The 20,724-nt window shown below is 47.1% G+C and overlaps 1 protein-coding gene across 1 annotated transcript in view; it reads right to left on the bottom strand.

Annotated features, from left to right (window-relative positions):
- The window catches only part of LOC111761434 (E3 ubiquitin-protein ligase HUWE1-like), a 48,446-nt gene extending 27,841 nt beyond the window's left edge, over window positions 1–20,605 (bottom strand). The window contains exons 1-18 of the mRNA XM_058291920.2: window positions 20,265–20,605; window positions 19,934–20,064; window positions 18,953–19,167; window positions 18,587–18,875; window positions 18,346–18,448; window positions 16,962–17,508; window positions 15,534–16,137; window positions 14,710–14,831; window positions 14,445–14,601; window positions 13,067–13,199; window positions 12,639–12,841; window positions 11,962–12,044; window positions 10,532–10,628; window positions 9,178–9,333; window positions 8,543–8,788; window positions 8,028–8,145; window positions 6,787–6,927; window positions 5,436–5,769 (exon numbers count right to left, since the gene is read on the bottom strand). Of these exons, the coding sequence (XP_058147903.1) occupies window positions 5,436–5,769; window positions 6,787–6,927; window positions 8,028–8,145; window positions 8,543–8,788; window positions 9,178–9,333; window positions 10,532–10,628; window positions 11,962–12,044; window positions 12,639–12,841; window positions 13,067–13,199; window positions 14,445–14,601; window positions 14,710–14,831; window positions 15,534–16,137; window positions 16,962–17,508; window positions 18,346–18,448; window positions 18,587–18,875; window positions 18,953–19,167; window positions 19,934–20,064; window positions 20,265–20,590 (4,005 nt within the window). The 5' untranslated portion in view covers window positions 20,591–20,605. The remainder of the gene's footprint in view (window positions 1–5,435; window positions 5,770–6,786; window positions 6,928–8,027; window positions 8,146–8,542; window positions 8,789–9,177; window positions 9,334–10,531; window positions 10,629–11,961; window positions 12,045–12,638; window positions 12,842–13,066; window positions 13,200–14,444; window positions 14,602–14,709; window positions 14,832–15,533; window positions 16,138–16,961; window positions 17,509–18,345; window positions 18,449–18,586; window positions 18,876–18,952; window positions 19,168–19,933; window positions 20,065–20,264) is intronic.
- Window positions 20,606–20,724: the final 119 nt, after the last annotated feature.

Raw genomic sequence — 20,724 nt, 5'->3', positions numbered from 1 at the left:
TTTATCAAATATTATGTGGTTGTATATGTGAGGTTCTATATCAGAGCTTTCAATTCGATTCCATTGGTCTATATGTCTCTCCTTATGCCAATACCATGCTGTTTTCACCACCGTAGCTTTATAGTATGTTTTGAAGTCAGGTAGTGTGATTCCTCCAATTTCGTTTTTCTTTTTCAGTATGTCTTTGGCTATTCGGGGTCTCTTTCCTTTCCAAATAAATTTCATAGTTAGTTTTTCTAGTTCCTTAAAGAAGGCTGCGTTGATTTTTATTGGGATTGCATTGAATGTGTAGATCAATTTTGGTAGGATAGACATCTTAATAATGTTCAGTCTTCCTATCCATGAACAAGGAATAGTCTTCCATTTATTTAGGTCTTCTTTGATTTCCTTGAACAATCTTGTATAGTTCTCAGTGTATAAGTTCTTTACCTCTTTAGTTAAATTTATTCCTAAGTATTTGATTTTTTTATTTACTATTGTGAATGGTATTTGTTTCTTGATTTCCTCCTGATCTTGCTCATTATTGGTGTACAGAAATGCTACTGATTTTTGCGCATTGATCTTATAACCTGCGACTTTACTAAACTCATTTATGAGTTCTAGAATCTTCGTTGTAGATCTCTCAGGGTTTTCTATGTATAGGATCATGTCATCTGCAAATAATGAAATTTTGACTTCTTCCTTTCCAATTTGAATGCCTTTTATTTCTGGTTCTTGCCTCAGTGCTCGAGCAAGTACTTCTAAGACAATGTTAAATAGGAGCGGCGACAGTGGGCATCCTTGTCTTGTTCCTGAGTTTAGAGGGAAGGAGTCTAGGATTTCTCCATTGTAAACAATATTGGCTTTAGGTTTTTCATATATACTCTTTATCATGTTCAAAAAATTTCCTTGTATTCCAATCATTTGGAGTGTTTTTATCAAGAAAGGGTGCTGTATTTTGTCAAATGCTTTTTCTGCATCAATAGATATAATCATGTGATTTTTTTCCTTCAATCTGTTTATATGGTGTATTACGTTGATTGATTTTCTTATGTTGAACCATCCTTGCATACCTGGGATGAATCCCACTTGGTCGTGGTGTATAATTCGTTTAATGTGTTGTTGAATACGATTAGCAAGTATTTTGTTAAGTATTTTTGCGTCTAGGTTCATTAGAGAAATTGGTCTGTAATTTTCCTTTCTTGTGATGTCTTTGTTTGGCTTTGGTACTAGGGTAATGTTGGCATCATAGAAGGAGTTGGGTAATGTTCTTTCTGTTTCGATGGTTTGGAATAGTTTCAGCAGGATTGGTGTCAGTTCTTTCCGGAATGTTTTATAGAATTCACCTGTGAAGCCATCTGGCCCTGGGCTCTTCTTAGTTGGGAGATTTTTAATAACTGATTCTATCTCTCTGCTTGTGATTGGTTTGTTAAGATCATCAATTTCTTCTTTTGTCAATATGGGCTGTTTATGTGTTTCTAGGAATTTGTCCATTTCCTCTAGATTGTCATTTTTGTTGGAATATAGTTTTTCAAAATATCCTCTTATGATAGTCTTTATTTCTGTGGGGTCAGTGGTGATATCGCCTTTCTCATTTCTTATTTTGTGTATTTGCATCTTCTCTCTTTTTTTCTTTGTTAGTGTTGCTAAAGGTTTGTCAATTTTGTTAATCTTCTCAAAAAACCAGCTCTTGGTCTTGTTTATCTGTTCAAGTGCTTTCTTATTTTCTATTTCGTTTAGTTCTGCTCTTATCTTTGTTATTTCCTTCCTTCTTCTTCCTGTTGGGTTACTTTGTTGTTGTTTTTCTAATTCCTTCAAATGTGCAGTTAGTTCTTCAATTTTTGCTCTTTCTTCTTTTTTGATATATGAATTTATGGCTATAAACTTCCCTCTCAGTACTGCTTTTGCTGCATCCCATAAATTTTGGTATGTTGTGTTATCATTATCATTTGTTTCAAGGTAGTCATTGATTTCTTTTGAGATTTCCTCTTTGACCCACTGTTTTTCTAAGAGTGTGTTGTTTAATTTCCAAATCGTGGTGTGAAATCTGGGCTTCTTTCCCTTGCAAATCTCCAGCTTGACTCCACTGTGGTCAGAGATAATGTTTTGTATGATTTCAATCTTTCTGAATTCGTTCAGCCTTTCTTTGTGGCCTAGCATATGATCTATCTTGGAGAATGATCCATGTGCGCTTGAGAAAAATGTATATCCTGCTGTGTTTGGGTGTAGCGATCTATATATGTCTATTAGATCGAGCTCCTCTAATATACTATTCAGATGTTTTGTTTCTTTGGTGATTCTCTTTTGAGATGTTCTGTCCAGAGTTGATAGTGGTGTATTAAAATCCCCCACTATAATTGTAGATGTATCTATTCTTTCACTTAGTTTTTCCAGCGTTTGCCTGACGTATTTAGAGGCACCCTTGTTAGGGGCATAGATATTTATGATTGTTCGATCTTCTTGACAGATTTTCCCTTTGACTAAAATGTAGTATCCTTCTTTGTCTCTCACAATTGTTTCACATTTAAAGTCTATTTTGTCTGATATTAATATAGCTACTCCTGCCTTTTTTTGGTTATTGTTAGCTTGTATGATTGTTTTCCAGCCTTTCACTTTCAATCTCCATGCGTCTCTGGGTCTAAGATGTGTCTCTTGTAGACAGCATATGGATGAGTCATATTTCCTTATCCAATGTCCCAGTCTGAATCTTTTGATAGGTGAGTTTAATCCGTTGACATTCAGTGTTATTACTATCAAGGAATTATTTGTGTTAGCCATACTTTGATTGGATTTGTGTTTGTCATATTTTGTTTGTATATTTTTTTTTGTCTTTTTTGTTGTTGTTGTTGGTCTTATACTCTCCTCCAACTTTGCCTTTCCTGTTTTTTCCTTTCTTCCTGCAGCACTCCCTTTAGAATTTCTTGAAGGGGAGGTTTCTTGTTGGTATACTCTTTCAGTTTCTGTTTGTCTGCAAATATTTTGAACTCTCCATCATATTTGAATGCTAGTTTAGCTGGATAAAGTATTCTTGGTTGGAAATTTCTTTCCTTTAGTACCTTGACTATATCATACCACTGTTTTCTTGCCTCCATGGTTTCAGAAGAGAAATCAGCACTTAATCTAATTGAGCTTCCCTTGTATGTGATGGTTTTCTTTTCTCTTGCTGCTTTTAGGATTTTCTCTTTGTCTTGAGCATTGGATAATTTGACAAGTATATGTCTTGGGGTGGGCCTGTTGGGGTTTATGACTTGTGGAGTGCGCTGTGCTTCTTGGATATGTACATCTGTCTCTTTCAGTAGATTTGGGAAGTTTTCAGCCATTATTTCCTGCAACACTCTTTCTGACCCCTTTCCCTTCTCTTCACCTTCTGGAATGCCTATAATACGTATGTTTGAGCGTTTTGCTTTGTCATTCAGGTCCCTAAATCCTAATTGGATTTTTTCTATCTTCTTATTGACCCCTTCTACTATCTGTTTGATTTCTGATGTACTGTCTTCCACATCACTAATTCTCTGCTCTGTCTCTTCTAGTCTGCTGATATTTGCTGCCAGTGTATTTTTGATTTCTTGAACTGTGGTGTTCATTCCCATCATATCTGTTATGTTTTTGCGTATGTCTGCAATTTCCCCTCCAAGTGATGTCTTCATGTTGTTAACCTCTTTCATTACTGCATCAAATTTGTCGGTGATAAATGTTCTGAGATCTTTCATTGCTTGTGCCAAGTTTTGCTCCCCTTCGTGATTATTGGTTTGTTGATTGGATTCAGCCATGTTTTCCTGATTATTGGTTTGGTTCGTAGATTTTTGTTGCTTTCTGGTCATCTCTTTATTTTGATGAATTTAATCAGTTCCTTAGCTTCTTTGTCTGCTCTTGGAGGTTAATTAGTTGTTATTTTTGCACAGGTGTTATATCTTCTCTTTGTCACTTTTTTCTTCTTATTCTAGTTACTTGTTGTTGGTTAAGTTCACTTTAGAGGAAAGTATTAGTGTTGGGGAAAGGCAATTGTGTAAGCAAGGGATAAGTGTAAAGTAGTATTGGTGATGTATGTTAAAAAAGCAGGAATATGAGATCTGGAAGGATGGAGGTTAGATTCATGTAGATTGTATAGAGTTATAGCTGTAGGTAGAGTACCTTTTATGAAGTTGATGACTGAATTTGGGAGGAATATGGTATGAACTACACAGCTATTGTTTTCATGAGAGAGGGAAAAAGAAAAGAAAGGTAATAGTTTCAAGAGTGGATAATAGACAGAAAACAGAACAAAGGTATTAGAAATTAAGAGTTAGACACTTTGTGGATCAAAGAACGGGAGGTGGGGGGTGGAATATAGGAGAGACAGTAGATGATAGTGGATATCAAGATGCAGGGGAAGGGGGATAGTGTAGGTAGCCTAAATCAGTTCACACAGAAATGAGGCAGTGGAGGATGGGAAAACCCAGCAAATGTGAGGTGTTCCCTGTAGCACCTATTGTATACTTGAATTAAAGTAAAAATAAGTGGAAGATGAGGGACAAGAGGGAAAGAGAAAACCGAAAAAAAAAAAAAAACTAATTATAATAAAGAAAAAAGAAAGGCAAGAAGAAAGGAAGAAAGAAAAAGAGGATGGGCAAACGGTGGGGAACGGATAGGGAGAAGAGAGATACAGGTACACAGGTGTCACAATTGCAACACTATCTAAAACAACAACTTCCCCCCGCTTTGCCCTAAAACCCCCCGTCTGTCTGCCCAAATGGGTCTGCAAGCACCTCCCTTCCCACAAACCCCCAATAGGCCGCCCAGGGCCCACGAACTCCCCAGTACTGCAGATGCTCAAAAAAAAAAACAAAAAACAAACAAACAAACAAACAAACAAACAAACAAACAAAAAAAACAGAAACCCCTCCGCAGGCCCGGCTCCGCCCGCCGCGGAGGCTTGGACCGGCTCTGCCCGGCTCCTCACGTCGCCTTGGCCTGGCCTGGCTCCGCCCAGCTCCGCTCGCTACAGCGGCCCAGCCGGCTCCGGCGTCCACCTCCCGCCCCCCGCGGCCTGGACCGGCCCTGCCCGGCTCCGTACCCGCCGCGGCCTGACCCGGGCCCGCCCGGCTCCAAGCGCTACCGCGGCCCGCAGCCCGGGCCTGCACCGGCCCCGCCCGGCTCCAAACGCTACCGCGGCCCACAGCCGAGGCCTGCACCGGCCCCGTCCGGCTCCAAAGGCTACCGCGGCCCGCAGCCGAGGCCTGCACCGGCCCCGCCCGGCTCCAAACGCTACCGCGGCCCGGCTCCGCCTGGCTCGGCCCCGCCCGGCCCCGCTCACCGCCGGCGCAGCGCCTTATTCATTATTTAATCAAGTAAAAGAGCACCCCCTGAATCCAATACAATCTAATATGCCTGGATGAACAGACTAATTCACAAACATAATCCAATATTTATTTTTGAAATTAATAAACACTATCAAACTGCTATAGTGTGCAACAAACCTGAAGTAGCTGAAGTGACTGGGGTTGCAGTGGAAAGACGGAGTGATGCTGTAAGTGACCCAAGATGTGTTTGTAGAAGGACCGAGTAAAGTAGCATTCTAGAAGGCGGTTGTCATATACAGCTTTGGCCACAATGCGTCCAACAAACTTGAAGTAGCTGAGGTGGTTGGGGTTGCAGTGGGAAGACGGATTGATGGTGTAGGTGACCCGATCACCGGGTGAGGTACGGAACAAGGCATACATAGGGTTAAACATCTCTCGAGAGATGATCATGTACCACTCTCGCAGGAGCCCTCCGGCATCCTGCCCTTCTTCTCCTTCAAACACTATATACCTGCACAAGAGACCAGAAACAAAGAGAGAAATGTGAAGAAAGCTCCAGGACAAATCTATTCACGTACTCCACATTACCCAAGCAAGCGACTGGGATGCAGTCTCTGGGGAGTGGAGCTTCAGATAACAGATGTGAAGAGAGTGCTGAGAGAGCCCTGAGGAGGGGCGTGGGGTCTGGGATCAAACAAACAAACAAACAAAGAGAAAGCATCATTGCTCGAAGACATGTTCCGAAATGTCAATAAGGGTTCACTAAGGGGTATGGGGTAGGGGGAGGCACAAATTCCAGAGGCAAAGGTTAAGGAGGGCTAGATGAGTTCCGACTTAGGGCAATCAGGGTGACAAGGCAGAGTCAAGGAGCCTTGAAGAGAACTGATCCTTCGGTCCACTTTCTATAAGGTATTTGTTGTTGGTGGTGGTGGTGAAACGGCACAGAGTCTTGGGAGACCTCTGACTTCTTTTATGGTTTGATGGATGGTGAGCCCATGCCATCAGGGAAGAGCTTCAAGCTACTCTCCAGTAGGTGTATCATCTCATCAGCTCCCATCACAGTTGGTACTGCAAACTGCCAATCTCCTCTAGGTGGATTTAGAATTAACAGTGAGCAATTACGAATTTGGTGGGGGGCCCACCTGCTTACGCAAGTGTGGTCTCCCCCAATGAAGGGTACCATTTGCTCAGCGGGCTTCCGGTTCCTAGTGTAATAATGGAGAAAGCTTTTACCGTGAAGCCATCAGAGGTACCATTTCCAAACACAAAACACTCCCTTGGCATCCTGGAAATTACTGGGTAGCTCGGCCAAAGGGACAGCCAGTAGAAGCCCATTCTCACAAGACCAGGCCAAGAGGAGGAGGAGACAGCTCAGTGAGAGTACCTACGCGCGGGTCTTAACGGGAATTCCTACTGGGAGAGCAGCATCTCCCTAAATTCCCTTACACACGTAAGGCTTGAGTAAGCCATTGCTACCCCGTAGGAAAAGCCCCCACCCCCTTTCCTGTTTTCTGCTCCAGGCTCTTACAAGCGATTCTTCATTTCTTCAGGGGATTTGCGGTGGAGCTCACGATAGGAGTCTTCGAACACATGGTCACGGCGGACATGCACTGCCATATCTTCTTTCCGGAGGCCCTCATCCAAACGCTCCAGCTCTTGGCGGAAGTATCTTGGGAGGCAGGAAAGCAAGGAGAATAGGATTGGGGGTGGGGGGTGTGGGGGGTGGCAGAGCCAAATTCTGTCTGCCTGATTAAGATGAAAACCCACAGTGATGCTCACCCCATCCTCCAAACACTTTGATCCCCGCTCCCCACCTCCTTTGGGAAATGCCAGGTAGTTGGGAGAGGTAGGTCATTCATTACCAACTCTGTATCACTCATGTGGAGACAATGGCCACGGGAGTTGCTGAGGGCAGGGAGAGGGAAGAAGAGCACGTGTGATATGGGGGCATTTTGGGGACTTGGAGTTGTCCTGAATGATACTGCAGGGACAGATGCAGGACATTATATATCCTGCCACAACCCACTGAATGGACTGGGAGAGAGTGTAAACTACAACGCAAACTATAATCCATGCTGTGTAGCAGTGCTCCAAAATGTATTCACCAAATGCAGTGGATGTGCCACAATGATGAAAGAGGTTGTTGATGTGGGAGGAGTGGTGGGGGGTGGGGAGTGGGGTATATGGGAGCCTCTTATATGTTTTAATGTAACATTTCGTGTGATCTATGTATCTTAAAAAAAAAAAAAAGACATAAAATAAGTTTTTTACCATCTCCACTGAGTAAGGGCCCACAGAGTTTGCAGCACGCAATTTCTGCAATGGGCAGGTATGCCTGTGTACGTGCATGGGAAGGAAGAGAGGAGTGGGATGACAGAAGGGTTACTGAGGTCCTCTCTGAGCCCTGCTGTAAGTGTACTATGGCCACCTGTACCTCCTGCATTACCCCAAACGATGGAATTGGACTCTAGCTACAATGTGGTTAAATAAAGGTTCTCATTTCTATGATGCAGAATGGAGACTGGTGTGGTGAGACGACCAGGGAGAACCTAGGGAAAATGACTATCAGTGGCACAGCTGGTTCACTTCCCTCCCCACCCAGCACCATTCCAAACGATGCCACCAAGGGAAAGCTCTTTCCCTGAAAACGCTTGCCCCAGTGAGCAACCTTGGTTCCTTTCTGGGAGGGAAGATACCATTAGGGGAGCTCTTATCTCCCCAACCTCAGGTTCCCTACTTCCCGTGCCCTATAACATCCAGGGCACGTACTTGCGCTTGACATCGAAGTCAAGGACACGAATGTAGTCTACCAGGACAGCAAAGGGCCCATCAGCGAGATGGGTGGTGGACTGCCGGAGGATTTGGTTTAACACAGTGCGGTGAGTCTCTGAAGGGAGACAGGACAGTAGAAATGAGACATTCACAGGTCGTAAAAGACTCTCTTCAGCTAGCAATTCTCTCTTCCTTCCCCTTCTTTGTTTCAGGAGACTAAAAAGGAACTAAGCCTAAGCCAGGGACCAGTGCGAACACAACTGTGATCATTTCTAACCCCTCCTGGTTTCCCACTGCTTCAGGACAAAGCTCAAGCCCCTTAGTGCGGCACACGAGGGCTTCCAGCCCCAGCCCCTACTGACCTCACACAGTCTTATTTTCTCTCTCTCCAGCGCGCCCTCCCCCCCACACAACCCTGCACACTTTGTTGCTCAGCTAAGGATAAAAACGTATGAAACAACCCTGTATGAAACAAAGCCACCTACATTTGGGGGCCTAAGAGTTCCCAGTACCTGCAAAGCGAAGGAACTTCTGCGTATCAGGGGGCAGACTTGAGGAGATGTGCATAGATGAGGGCTCCCGGGAGAAGAATGGGTCAAGGGAAGAAGGAGTGGCTGGGGTTAAGGGGGCAGGGGAGAGTGGAGGAGGCTCGTCCTTGATGTGCGCTAGCTGGCTCTCACGGGTGTCTCGGACAGGAGGTTTGCTCTCCCGCTCTGTGGCATGGACCAGAAAGAAGGCCTCGACGGCAGGCTGCAACACTGTGGGTAGGAATGACGGGGGAGTGGCTTATTTTACTTTACTTTCCAAACTTCAATACACAAACTCCAAAGTAGGAAAAAAATACTTGACAACAAGGAAGAAATAATGAATGGGAAATATGACCACAGAATAATAAAATGAAGCCCCAAACACAGTCAGAGCTTCCCTGCAGCCACAGGAAAATGGGACAGGCAACCAGTTGTAAAGATTCCTCTGGACTAACAAGTAAGATACTGGTTACTAAAAAAGAAGGTGCATCTTTTTTTTTTAAACAGATAAAATTCTCCTTTGAATTCTCATGAGAGTGACACTGAGGGAGAGGGTTAATATGGGGAGAAGAAAAGTAAGCAGACAGAAAGGACCCCAGGCCCTTGAGGGGACAACTCACCTAGCACCGCATGCTGGTCATGAGATTCCTCCAGTTCCTTTAAACACTCCCCTAGCATGTCCCACAGCTCATCTAGGCTCAGCTGCTCACTAAGCAGGGGCAACTCTGGTGGCCTCTCCTCCTTCTCCTTCTCCCCTTGTGGGGTTCCATCAGAGCCTACAGGGCACAAAGAGAGAATCAGAAAGTCTTAGAGGCGTCACCTCCACTTAGATTTTTCTGAGACCAGAGGGCTAATGTATATGGGCCACTAGACAGATTAAGCTGCGCCTCCGTATTTTCTTTACCAAGGACAGGGCCAGGACACCAATTGGGATCTTTCTGACTTTTAAGTCTGGTGCCTTCTGAAGTAGTCATCCTGTCCTGTGACAGTTTAAAATCTGAGAAGCTAAGGTGTGACAAGTGGACCCCCATGGCTGCTACCTTTCCTGACACTCACCAGGAGCTTATTCTAAACTTACTCTAAACTGTTCTTGCCAAGCAGCAAAAGCCAGCTTTATCTTCTGGGTGAGGAAGAACCAACTGCTTCGTCACCAATCCCTCCCTCCCTCTCTACACTTGCCCACATTACCCTCCCACCCCGCACCCCACGTCCTGCTTAGGCTTATTCCTGACCTTTGCTCGTCATCATCTACTCAAATTCTGACCATTCTTCAAGGCTCTGACAGCCCTAGGGTTGACTCCTGACTCTGGCACTTGCAGATCGTGTGACTTTGGGCAAGAGAACATTTCTGTGCTTTATATTTCTCCAACTATAAAATGGGGAAAACATCTGTCTCCCAAGGTCCTGATGGAATATTAAATCACTTAATACAGCATTTCAAAAATGGATGTACTGCAAGAAACACTCCAAAGGCTTATGTTAAAAGGGTGCCAAAAAAGTATTCTGTGTAAAATTAACTTTGAGAAATGATGCCAGTAACATCCAACATTCACTGTGCTATCATCAGGTACGTGTTCAAGGGCTATCTCTGTATTAACTTGCTTAATCCTAACCACTATGAGCATCCCTAGTTTGGATGAGGAAATTGAAGCACAGAGGGGTTCGCCCCAGGTTCCAGAGCTAGTAAATGGGGGAAGCCAAGGCTCAAATCTGTGTCCATGCATCACAGGGTATCATAGTTTCTCTACTGCAGGAATCGCACTGTGTGCTATGGATCCCCAACAAGGGTAAAAGTGAGGGTAGTTAGTGATCCTGGTTGGTAAGTACCTACTGACATTTATAGGAACCAGTGTTTACTGGAACAAATGGGAAAAGACTGAGCATGCATGTATGTCAAGAGCAAGCGACCCAGCAGACGTTTCATAAAGGCTGGCTCTCCTTTGTGCTGGGCTGGAAACAGGAAGTAGTACTGACCAATGGACTGAGTATCTTGAGCACTGGGAGATGGCTGATCCACATCCATGGGTGACTCCTCCCTCCGCACAGATCCCTCAGATTGGCTAGACTCCGACTGGATAAAACAGACAACGTCACATGAAGTCTATTATTCTGCTTTCCTCAAGGGACAGGCTCGAGGTTGGCTTTCCCGGTTCTCACACACCGAGAAGCTTGGAAGGTAGCTTTCCCTATGTGATCAGGAAACTCCGTAGCGCTCTTCAGGACAAAACAGTGGCCTTCCCACCTCCTCTGCTGTGCCCCACACTGAGCTTGCAAGCCTTTCCAAATACTTTCCTGGATGCCTGCTCCTGCTCTGTCTACACTATATACCAGACCTGTTGTGCAGTCAGACACCAGCATCCTAGAGACAGACTTCAAGTCATCTTCTGGGGACAGGTTACATTTATACAACTCAGATGAGGAGAAGGTAGGCTTGCCCTTTGTATCTGATTGCTCGCACAAGGGGAAAGGATAGAGGGACTTAGTGCAACCTTTGGGTGGGAATACTTAAAAAGCCAGTATCTGACTCATCAGGTGATGGGAAAGAGACTGGGCAGGAAAATAAAATTCACGCTACAGAATAATGGCTTTCTAATTTCCTCTTTCTACCCTCCTGAAGTCACTGTCCCCAAATTCTAGGTTATTCTCAGCACGCCCAAAGAAACCAGACTGTATAACCATAATTGTCCACAAAAGGAAACCAAGGCTCAAGGATACCTTTATTTCCTGGATCTTGGGAAGGTGACTTGCATATTGCAAGGACAGGAAAACAATGAGATAGGCCACAGCATACATACGTGACCCCAGACTTTCACTGCAGTCACTCTGTGCTGGGACCGCAACAGTGAGCTGGCTACCTAGATGCCTGAAGGTTTCCTCCTAAAGTGCCTGAGTGCCTCGGTGCCAGGGGATTTTGGAGAACAGAGGCAGAGTCCAGGATGGAGGGACTAGCCTTTGACAGAAGTGGCTGTGTGGGATGTGTATCAAGCTTGGGGACTTTCAAGGGCAGGAGTCCTGAGTTGTCTGATGTACTTGCCTTGTTCCATTAGACTGAAATATCTTCACAACACAGAACCCTCAGAACCCAGACACTTAGCATTAGGCAGTTTGCAAAAGCGCCACTGTTGACGGGATAGCTGGGGGTGGAGTGTGATGGCCAAGCTTTGAACCAAACCAAAAACCAAACCAAACCAAACAGAAAAGAAAATGCCAACAGAAAGTAATCCTGTTGTCCAGAAGCATTCATATAGCAAACTTAATGCAAAAGCATACAAGGTTCGGGCAGTGAAAGCCCACTGATGACGTGGTGGGGGGAGGAGGGAAGAGACAAATGAATGAGGGGCCACAGGCATCATGCTAACCGTTGCTGCTTGTTGCTGTCTCCGCGCCCTTTGACCCTCACGTACCATTTGTATAATGGCATCAGCTTCAGCCTCCAGCTGCCGAACAGCTGCCTGGATGCTGCTAGCTGAGCCTAGACCGGCGGAACCTGGGAGAAAAAAAAGAAGGCAAGATATAAAATGTAGAAAGACGGAATGCCCAACATTCTCTCTCGTACCGTCTCCTGGGCTGCCACAGGGCATCTTGCCGAGGTCTCTGAGCTCTAGTTCAGGCAGCTTCAGAGTGCTCATCATCAGGCACCAAGTATTACAGATAAAGGCAGGGGGCATGGTGGTAGGCAGAAATATGGGGGAATGTGGGACAGGAGGAAAAGAGGTACGGGAAATGTTTTGGCAGGCCATGGCTGAGGCAACATGGCTGCAGTGTTTTTAGTTAGGAGTGGCCAAGGAAGCAGAAAGGAGGTATACCCGGTGAGTTAAATCTTCTTCAGGAAAAGGGTCCACCCCCAACTCTCCTGCCAGATTTCAGCTCCCCCTTAATTATCACTTGCCCTAATGAACCTCCTAGAGAGACAGCTGGTGTGAGCTGTACAACGCAGCCATTAATATTTTCAGAAGGGATCATCATTTTCCTTTTGAAAAGCTCAAACAGGAAGGAGACATGGCAGCAATCCCTGCCCTCCAGAGCCTCTGGGTTCTCTATCACCTGCCTTGCCCCTCAACTGGATATTCTAGTTCCATACCTAGCCTGCCTGTCTGCTTGGCTTTCTTGTTAGCTCGGCGTGTGTCGTCCCGGAGCTGGATGATGACCTGCAGGACCCTCAAGAAGAACTTCTGGGTAGACGTCTTGGATGTCAACATGGACATAGAAGGCAGCTGGAGTTCCCGGCCGCCCAGGGGTCGCTTCTGAGATGCCACAATTACCACATTCTCAGCCACGTCAAACCTGGATAGTGTAGAGGTGGCTTGCATACAACGACAGCATCAAAGTATAAATACCCAGAGCAAGCAGAGTTTTCTGGTGTCAGTCAGAGTGGGTAAAGAACCTCAGAAGGAAGTCTCAGAAGTAAGGAGAAATAGAAAAAAATGACTGAGCGTGGGCAGGCAACAGCCACCTTTCAGAACGTCCCAGAGGTCCAGCTCCCCAGCCAAAAGGGCATCTCCCACCCACCTGCTCTGCATTTTGCCTTTCAGCTTGGTGGTCTGTGGCTGCTCTTCAGGCAGGCCATCAGGAGAGAGGGTCTCACACTGGGCTCGCCGCTGCTGCTCCAGGTTGTATTCCCGTAGCTCAGCCAGAAGGGTACCTGGGGCAGGCAGAGGAACCAGCAACTGTTGAGACTTCCCTAGTGAAGCAGCTGAAAACCAGAGCGTTCCAAGAAACCTGCCCAGGCTACCCTCTTTGCTCAGCTGCAGAGAACCCAGAGTGAGCAGGAACCAGGCTCTGCTCATTTTACTGTGTGTGCTCACGGACCAACCACCAGAGGACCACAAATTTCCCTGGTTTCAAGAACCTGTTGTGAGTCCTACATGAAACGAAGCTCACTGCAGAGGGGGAAAAGTATCTATCTGTTTTGCAACCAGAAAGGCCAGGGTCCAAATTCTGAATGTTTCTACTGAGGTTCTGTGGTGACTTCAGGCAAATTTCTTCTCTCCATGTCTCTTTGCCCATCTTAATAATGGGACTAACCCTGCCTAACTTCACAAGGTTGCCGTGAGAATTAGCAGATACTCATGCCTGGCCCATGGGTATTGAGTAAATGGTGGCAGCAAAGAAAGGTCACAGGCCTGAGGACAAATTCTTTCTGAAAGAACCTTGTAATTCCCATGAAGCATAGCATACGCTGAAGAGGCAAGGGGTATAGAGTCCAATCAACTCTCATATCACCTCGGCTCCAAGGATATTTGTGGGAGGAAGGTAACTAAATAGTAGCCAGGATCCAGGGAGGCCCATGATTGGGATGTGGGTGGGAGAGAGCAAAGAACCTCTCGCCACGTTTAAAGAAAATGTGGCTCCACTCCTTCATCCAATGGCGTCATCATTTTCTTCTTGGCAAAACAGAAGACTAGACAGACGATTTGCCAATGTTTTTGGAATTGCTGCACCCTCAACACTGCACAAAGGTAGAGGGTATCATTCTGACTTTGTAATTCCTGAGCCTGAACATAGTATAGGCACATCTCTGAGGTGGTGACGCTGCCTTAGCAGGCTCATCATGGGATCTTATGGGAGCCCAGAATGGAGAAGAAAGAGGCACGGCTGTTCCTATGCATTCTCTTTTCCCATCACTCAGCACTGATTACCTATTGTGTGCCAGGCACTGGGGAATGCAGAGAGAAGCCCATCCTTCTCCGCAAAGAACCAACTGAGCAGAGGAAAAACAGGTGACCACTCAGTGTAATCAGCACTATGACAGGGGAACACGGGGGCAGTGCTGTAGGAGCACAGAGTTTGCTTCAGCCTGGGGGTTGTTCAAGGCAGGCTTTGAGAAAAGAGGTGGCATCTAAGAGGAAGGTTTCAGAAAGACAAGATGCTTTCCTCCTGCTGTTACCTATCTGTTTACAAAGGGTATAACCCAGATGGCGGGCTCCATTCAGCAGCAGCTTAAGTACAGTGTCTCGGGTCCCAGGGTCCCCCCGAGAGAGCTGCAGCAACACGTTGGCTGCATCCTCTAGGCCTTCCTCAGAACAAGAGTGAGATGTCAACACCTGGGGCAAAGAAGGAGAGAAGGGGTAAGCCCCACTTTGAGAACGAAGGCATTATCCACCCCTGTTTACCCTTCCTCCCCCAACCTTGACAGTTCAGAGTAACCTCACCTCCACAGAGAGTTGTAGCTGGTTTTCGGTTAGGCCAGAAGACACCATCTTAAAGTCTGCACTGCTGCTGCCCCCATCACCCACCTTCGCTGGAGATTTGCTGCCCTTAGTAGTAGTAGAAGCTTTGAGGAAACAGAACACGAAAAACCTCTGTGAGACTCACTAGCCAGAGACATAAGTAGCAGAACCAGTGGCTTCAAAATGGGACAGGAGTGGGAAAAGAAAATCCACCCAAGTAAAAGCCAGATCCAAACAACTTGGGATACCAAGGACTCTTACGACTTTACCTTCTCAGGTGACAAAGAACCACAAACATTTCTCCCAACTGTTCCCCTACTACCACAACCTCTTCTATTCTTCAAAACCCACTTCTTCAGATTATTACTCCTAATCTGCTGCAGGAGGCTCAATGATTTCCCCTTTCCATTTACTTCCTGCGATGGTCTGGCTACTCCATTCCACCCTGATTCACATTGTGTCCTGCCTGCTCCTGAACTATTGCAGCCAGCCTGGAAAGGCCTGGAGTTTTCTGAAGACAGGGATGTTCTCTCTTCTTCCCTTCTTTCGGTGCCTAGCCTAGGGAAGCCACATTCACTGAATGCCTGCTGGTCTTCACAGGAGTGTCTACGTGTGTTTATGTGAGGGGGGGGGGGAGGGAGGGAGGGAGGGAACCGGGACCGATGAAGATGAAAATGAACACATTCTGCTCTCACAACCACAAACCAAGCCGACTGGAATCATTTAGGAATGCCTGGATGAAGGGATGGGGTAAGGTAGGTATCGTACTAGATACCCCACCGCTCCCAGCCTACACCCACACTTACTTGAAACAGTAGTGGTAGCAGTCGTGGGGGTAGTCACTGTGGTAGAAGCAGCTACGGCAATGGTAGAAATAGCCGTGGCAGCAACCAGGGCTGGAGCAGAAGTGAGAGGGGTGGTTACAGCAGGGGGGGTGGGCATGGTGGTGGCAGCAGTGGTAGTGGTGGTAGACGTGGCTGAGGTGGCAGCAGTAGTGGAAGAAGCACTGTTGCCAGAATTAGCCTGTGCTTCTGACACTTTGTTTTCTGGGAGAGCAATTGAGATGAGAGAAAGGAGTCTGAGGAGTTTCTCCGTTAAAAGAGAGCTCCGGCGGATAACTGGATGTGACAACATGTTCATGAGCTGCCCCAGTGGAGAGGCCTCGAGGCTATAGGGGGAGGTTTCCCCCTCACCACCGGCGCTCACTGGCACTGACTTCACGGAGTTCTTGCCTTTCCGGCTGACATTCATGTTGTCCAGTTTTACCAATAGGTCCCAGAAGTCTGTGCAAATGCCACTGCTGGTGGACTGTGAAGAGCACGGGCTGCAGGCCTGTTTACTTCCTCTCTCCCGATCGCTCTCACAGCTTGTTTCTTTGGTCCGCTGCTGTGTGAAATGGCTGGGAAACACCTGCCAGGTAAAGAAGAATAGGCTTGGTCTAGCGGCTTATATAGAAAAATGAGCCTTCCTGACAAAGGAGAGACAACTGGTTTCCAGACTCTCCTCTCCTTTCGACACCTTTGGTAGCACGGGAGAGAAGTCATATAGGAGTTTTATCCGACAGAAGGCCAAGCAGCCTAGAGAAATGGAAAAGTGCTTTGTAGGGAGATAAGACTGACAGGCACGATTTGCCGAGCATCACATCAGTCTCTGCACCGACAAAATGGGGAGAACACCTACGCCCCTTGCAAAGTTGTCCAAGAAAGAATGAGACAATGTAATCTTTGCATCGTGCCCGGCACAAGGCAGGCCCTCCATAAACGTTAGTGACGCTTACTCCAAAAAAAACCCCAAAAAAACAAAAAAGCAAAAAAAAAAACCCCAAAGAAACAGAACACCGCACAAACAAACCAGAAAACAGATTGGGCCAGGACTAAATTCTAAGACCAGTTCTGTTGCTTTACTACATGTTGCTTACAGGACAAAGTCACTAAAGTTTTCTGTATCCCAATTTCACCTGACGACTGAATGGCATCACGAATAAAAGCTATAAGGTGTGTAGATAAAATCCCCACAAGGTTCTTTACTGGACAGTTTCCCAGAAACAAGAGAGGGCTCAATGCTTAAAATACCAGCAAAGAGAAAGACCAGAACAGGGACTCACAAGCTTCCTTAGTGTTCAGATTCCACCTGGCTGTTGCTGCTAACAACAGCCAGTTGCTATTCCACTCACAACAGCAAAAGGCTGTTGCCTGTTTCATTCCCCAGGAGTTAAACTCCTTCAAGCTCCTCACCTTGGCTAATTGAATGAGTGTGTCCAGAACATGTCTGCAGACAACAGGAGCAGCCTGTGGGTGGATGTGGACAGTGGAGCCACTGCTTGCGTGCTTCTCGGTATGTTTGCGCCCCCCTGAACGCTGGATCTGGAATATATTAGTTCTGCAGCCTAGGGCTGCATCCATGGATACTGAGAGCCAGGAAAGCTGGTTGGAGCTCTTAGACTCCATCTTATGTAGCAGGTCCAAGGGTCGGTTCTCATGGCTGCTTGACCCGCAGCTCTTGCTTGACTTTTTGCCCTTTTCCTCAGTTGCGGTGAGCTTGGGTGTTTCAATGCACAGCTCACTCTCACTGCTGCGCTGCAAGATGGACAATAGGCTGCGGATGACCCAGTGGCGGGTCTGGGCATGGTAGCAGAGATTTCGCAGTACTCGGTGTAGACGGCTAGTATTGAGCTTTGGCTCATCCACGAAAAGGAGGACCAGGAGACAAGACAGGGCTTCGTGGTCCAGGAGGAGCCGGCCTCGGAGGCGGAGGAGAGTGTCCACGTTACTGCCAGAAGGCCTGGAAACAGAGCATGGTCTCTGGGAAACACCTCGGCTAGAGCTCTGGGGATTAGGCTTAAGCCTGGGGGAGAGGAATGAGCTGGATACCTCCAAGGAGGCTCGAGATGGGAGGGGTGGGGGAATCCAGTCCAAGGTCTCTTAACAGCAATAATCGCTGCCCTCATTGAATAGGCACTTTACAATGTCTATAACATCTTCCTCACAGGGCTGCTGTGGAGATTAGAGAGTCGCCCATTTTGGAGATGATGAACAAGAGGCTCAAATAGGTTAAGTGACTTGCCCTCCATCACACAGTGACTGAGAAGAGAGCAAAGATTCCAGCCCAGATCTGTATCGAGTACCATCAATTGGTAAAATCTGACCACCCGGTCCGGGTGACAACACTATGCCTGCCTTCTGTAGACTACCAGTTCCTGTGGGACTGATTACTTCCCTCGCAATTCGCCATGTCAGGCCCATTCTGCTTCAGCCTGGTTAATAACTAACTCCTTTCTACTTCCCTGACCTAGATGCTACCGTCTCAAGGCGAGGGGGTCACTGTTTTCCTATTTACGTGGGACGCAGGTGGCTTGCTTTCTAGTTAAAACCATCACTAGCACCCACTGCCAGTCTACCTTCCCTTTGTGATTATGGTCTACAGTAGTTACACTAACCCAAAAGTGTGGCTTTCTGAAGGGGGGAGTCCAAAGGTGTGGCTCTCCCACTCATTCAAGGAAACATTCTAGAGAAGTCATCCAGCCTCTCAGGTTTCAGCTTCTCCATCTACAAAATTAAAGGAGCTGAACTAGTCGATTTGAGAGGTGGTACGGTGAGGTGAAAAAAAAGACAAAGGTACCTGTTATGGCTGCTGCTACCCCCCATCTGGAAGGTGCCACCTCGCTGCACAGCAAGGCGAGTATACTGGACCCCACGATTACCGCTCAGGCGACTGGTGAAAGCTAGAAGGAAAGAAAAAGGAAACTGAGATTGGGGAGGGTGGTGCTAAGCTGGGTCTAGGCAATACAAAGAGGAAAAACAGAGCCTCATCTGGCCACTGATGGACATCCCAGAGCCCTCCCACTTGCCTCCCTCTGTACCCGGGCTTCGGAGAATGGCAGAGAGTGCAGAGGTGCTGCTGTGCCCAAAAAGCCGCTCGTGCATGAGCTGCCGCTGCCGGGCTTCCTGCTCTCGCCTTAGAGCTTGAGCCTCAGCTGCAATGTCAGGGGGCATCACAGCCAACACGCTGTCCTCCATGTCCTCTAGAACGCTACGGCGCAGGTCTGAGGGCAGAGTCTGGATGAAGGTCACAGGGTCCATGGGGGTGTCTGAGCTGGCACTCTGTGCCAGTTCTCGTCGTTGTTGCTCAGCTCTCTGTTGTGCCAGCACCTATGGAACAGAAGAAGTCAACGGGGGCACATCTACTGCCACGCGACCAGGCCCCACTATCTGTCCCGCTCACATACCTCTTCCTGAATGGCTGGAGGCAGGGCAGCCAGGAACTCAGGGCTCACTTCAGTCACTCCAGGATTCCCCACCACTGCAGGAGCTGAGCTAGTTGTTGAAGGGGCAGTCCGGGTTGGTGGACGAATGCCTAGCTGGTTCTGCAAGACTTCCCGGCGGATGTCATCAGGCAGAGCAGCCAGGAAAGAGGGGTCTACACCTTCGGGGAGACTGATACCTGAGAGGGGAGATGCAAGATGTGAAGGGACTCACAGCTCTACTGAGGTGCAAGATGTACTTGGAGAAAAGAAACCTATGTCACTGCTTGAGAGAATCCAGCTTTGTAGGTCCTTCATTGCTTGCAAAGGACACAGCGCACACAGAGAGGGGCCCACCCAACCTCTCTATGCTCAGAATGTCATTTTTGTTGTGTGCCAGGTTTGTTGTGTACACTGTCATTTAGCGCTCATAAAGACCCCACGGTGTCGATATCATCACCCCTCAGTATCAATGAGGATCAGAGAAATTAAACAATGGCTCTAGGCCATTCATACTGAACCTGAAGAATGATTCATTACAAATTCACCATCAACTCACACTGTTTTTAGGAGAAAGACTTCAAACCCAGAGGGAAAATTACTTCCCCAGTGATTGGCTGGGAAAAGCCAGAGCCAGAACCCAAATGGCCCCTGCCTCGCAGTGACTCTACCTTCACTGACTGCAACCTGACAAGTTCATTCGACCTGGTAAAAGGGCTTGGAATTGAATAATAAGCCCATGTTCTTGGTTGTTCAAGTCCACTAAGACAGGTTTGACTCCAAAGCCTGGACTCATCCCATTATGCTACAGCATCCAATACTTAAGTTGGATAAATATGCCAGAATTTCTCCTGGACATACGCCTTCCATTCCGGATGGAACCATTTGACTGGTGGGCATTTCCACGCAAAGGGCTACTAGGAGCGTAAACAATCCCAGGATGGCCTGAGTACACGTGGCACTCACCTGCAAGGGGATCCTCTTCTTCGCTGCTTGTTGAAGGCAGTGGCTCTTCTAGGATTCCTCGGGAATCAGCTCCAGAAATGGCCACGGCGGAATCTCTGGTGGAAGAACTCTCAGAGGATGCAGGGGGAGAGCTGAAGGAAATCATTTTCAGGTTGTTGTCTCTACTGTGTTTTCCCATTTTTAAAATACTCCTATATTAAAATACCCCTTTCTCATGGAAGCCAGGTTGGTCTCCCCAGCGTAACAAGCATGTCCGTTAGTTAACAAGTATGAATGGGGCTTGAAATACCTTCAAAACATTTTGCCCTCCTCTTGCCCACACAGTGCTTACTTGTCCTCGGGTGGCTGGGCAGGCTCCCCTGACCCATCACCCCTGCTTTGCGCTTCTGCCACAACTGGAGGGGCATCCCCAGGAGTGGAGCTGCCTGCTGTGGGCTGCTCAGAACTGCCAGCTGCTGACGTGTCACCCACAGCCTCCTCCAAGGTACAGGAAGCCAGGCTGCTGGTGTCCATGGGAGAGCCTTCCAGTTGACTGCTGACAGCTGTCAGTGCATCGGAATCTTCAGCTCTCTCTGGTGAAAGAGAGGCTAGGAGGAAGTCATAGGGAGAGGTAAGATCTCTGCCTGGAATAGGGGCAAAATTAAGAAGCAGCAACATGGCAGACAAGGTACTGGATAGGGAAGCTTCCTTAGGAGCAGTCAGATCAAATTTCTCACTCCCCCCCCCCTTAACCCTAACGCTAGCCTGCTCTTGCCCCTAAATCCTGCTTTTTAAGGTTCAGTTCAAGCCTC

The sequence above is a fragment of the Dasypus novemcinctus genome, chromosome X (genome assembly GCF_030445035.2).
Source record: "Dasypus novemcinctus isolate mDasNov1 chromosome X, mDasNov1.1.hap2, whole genome shotgun sequence".
NCBI lineage: Eukaryota > Metazoa > Chordata > Mammalia > Cingulata > Dasypodidae > Dasypus > Dasypus novemcinctus.
Note: the sequence above shows the minus strand (reverse complement) of the source record. Positions and strands in the feature narration are given on the sequence as shown.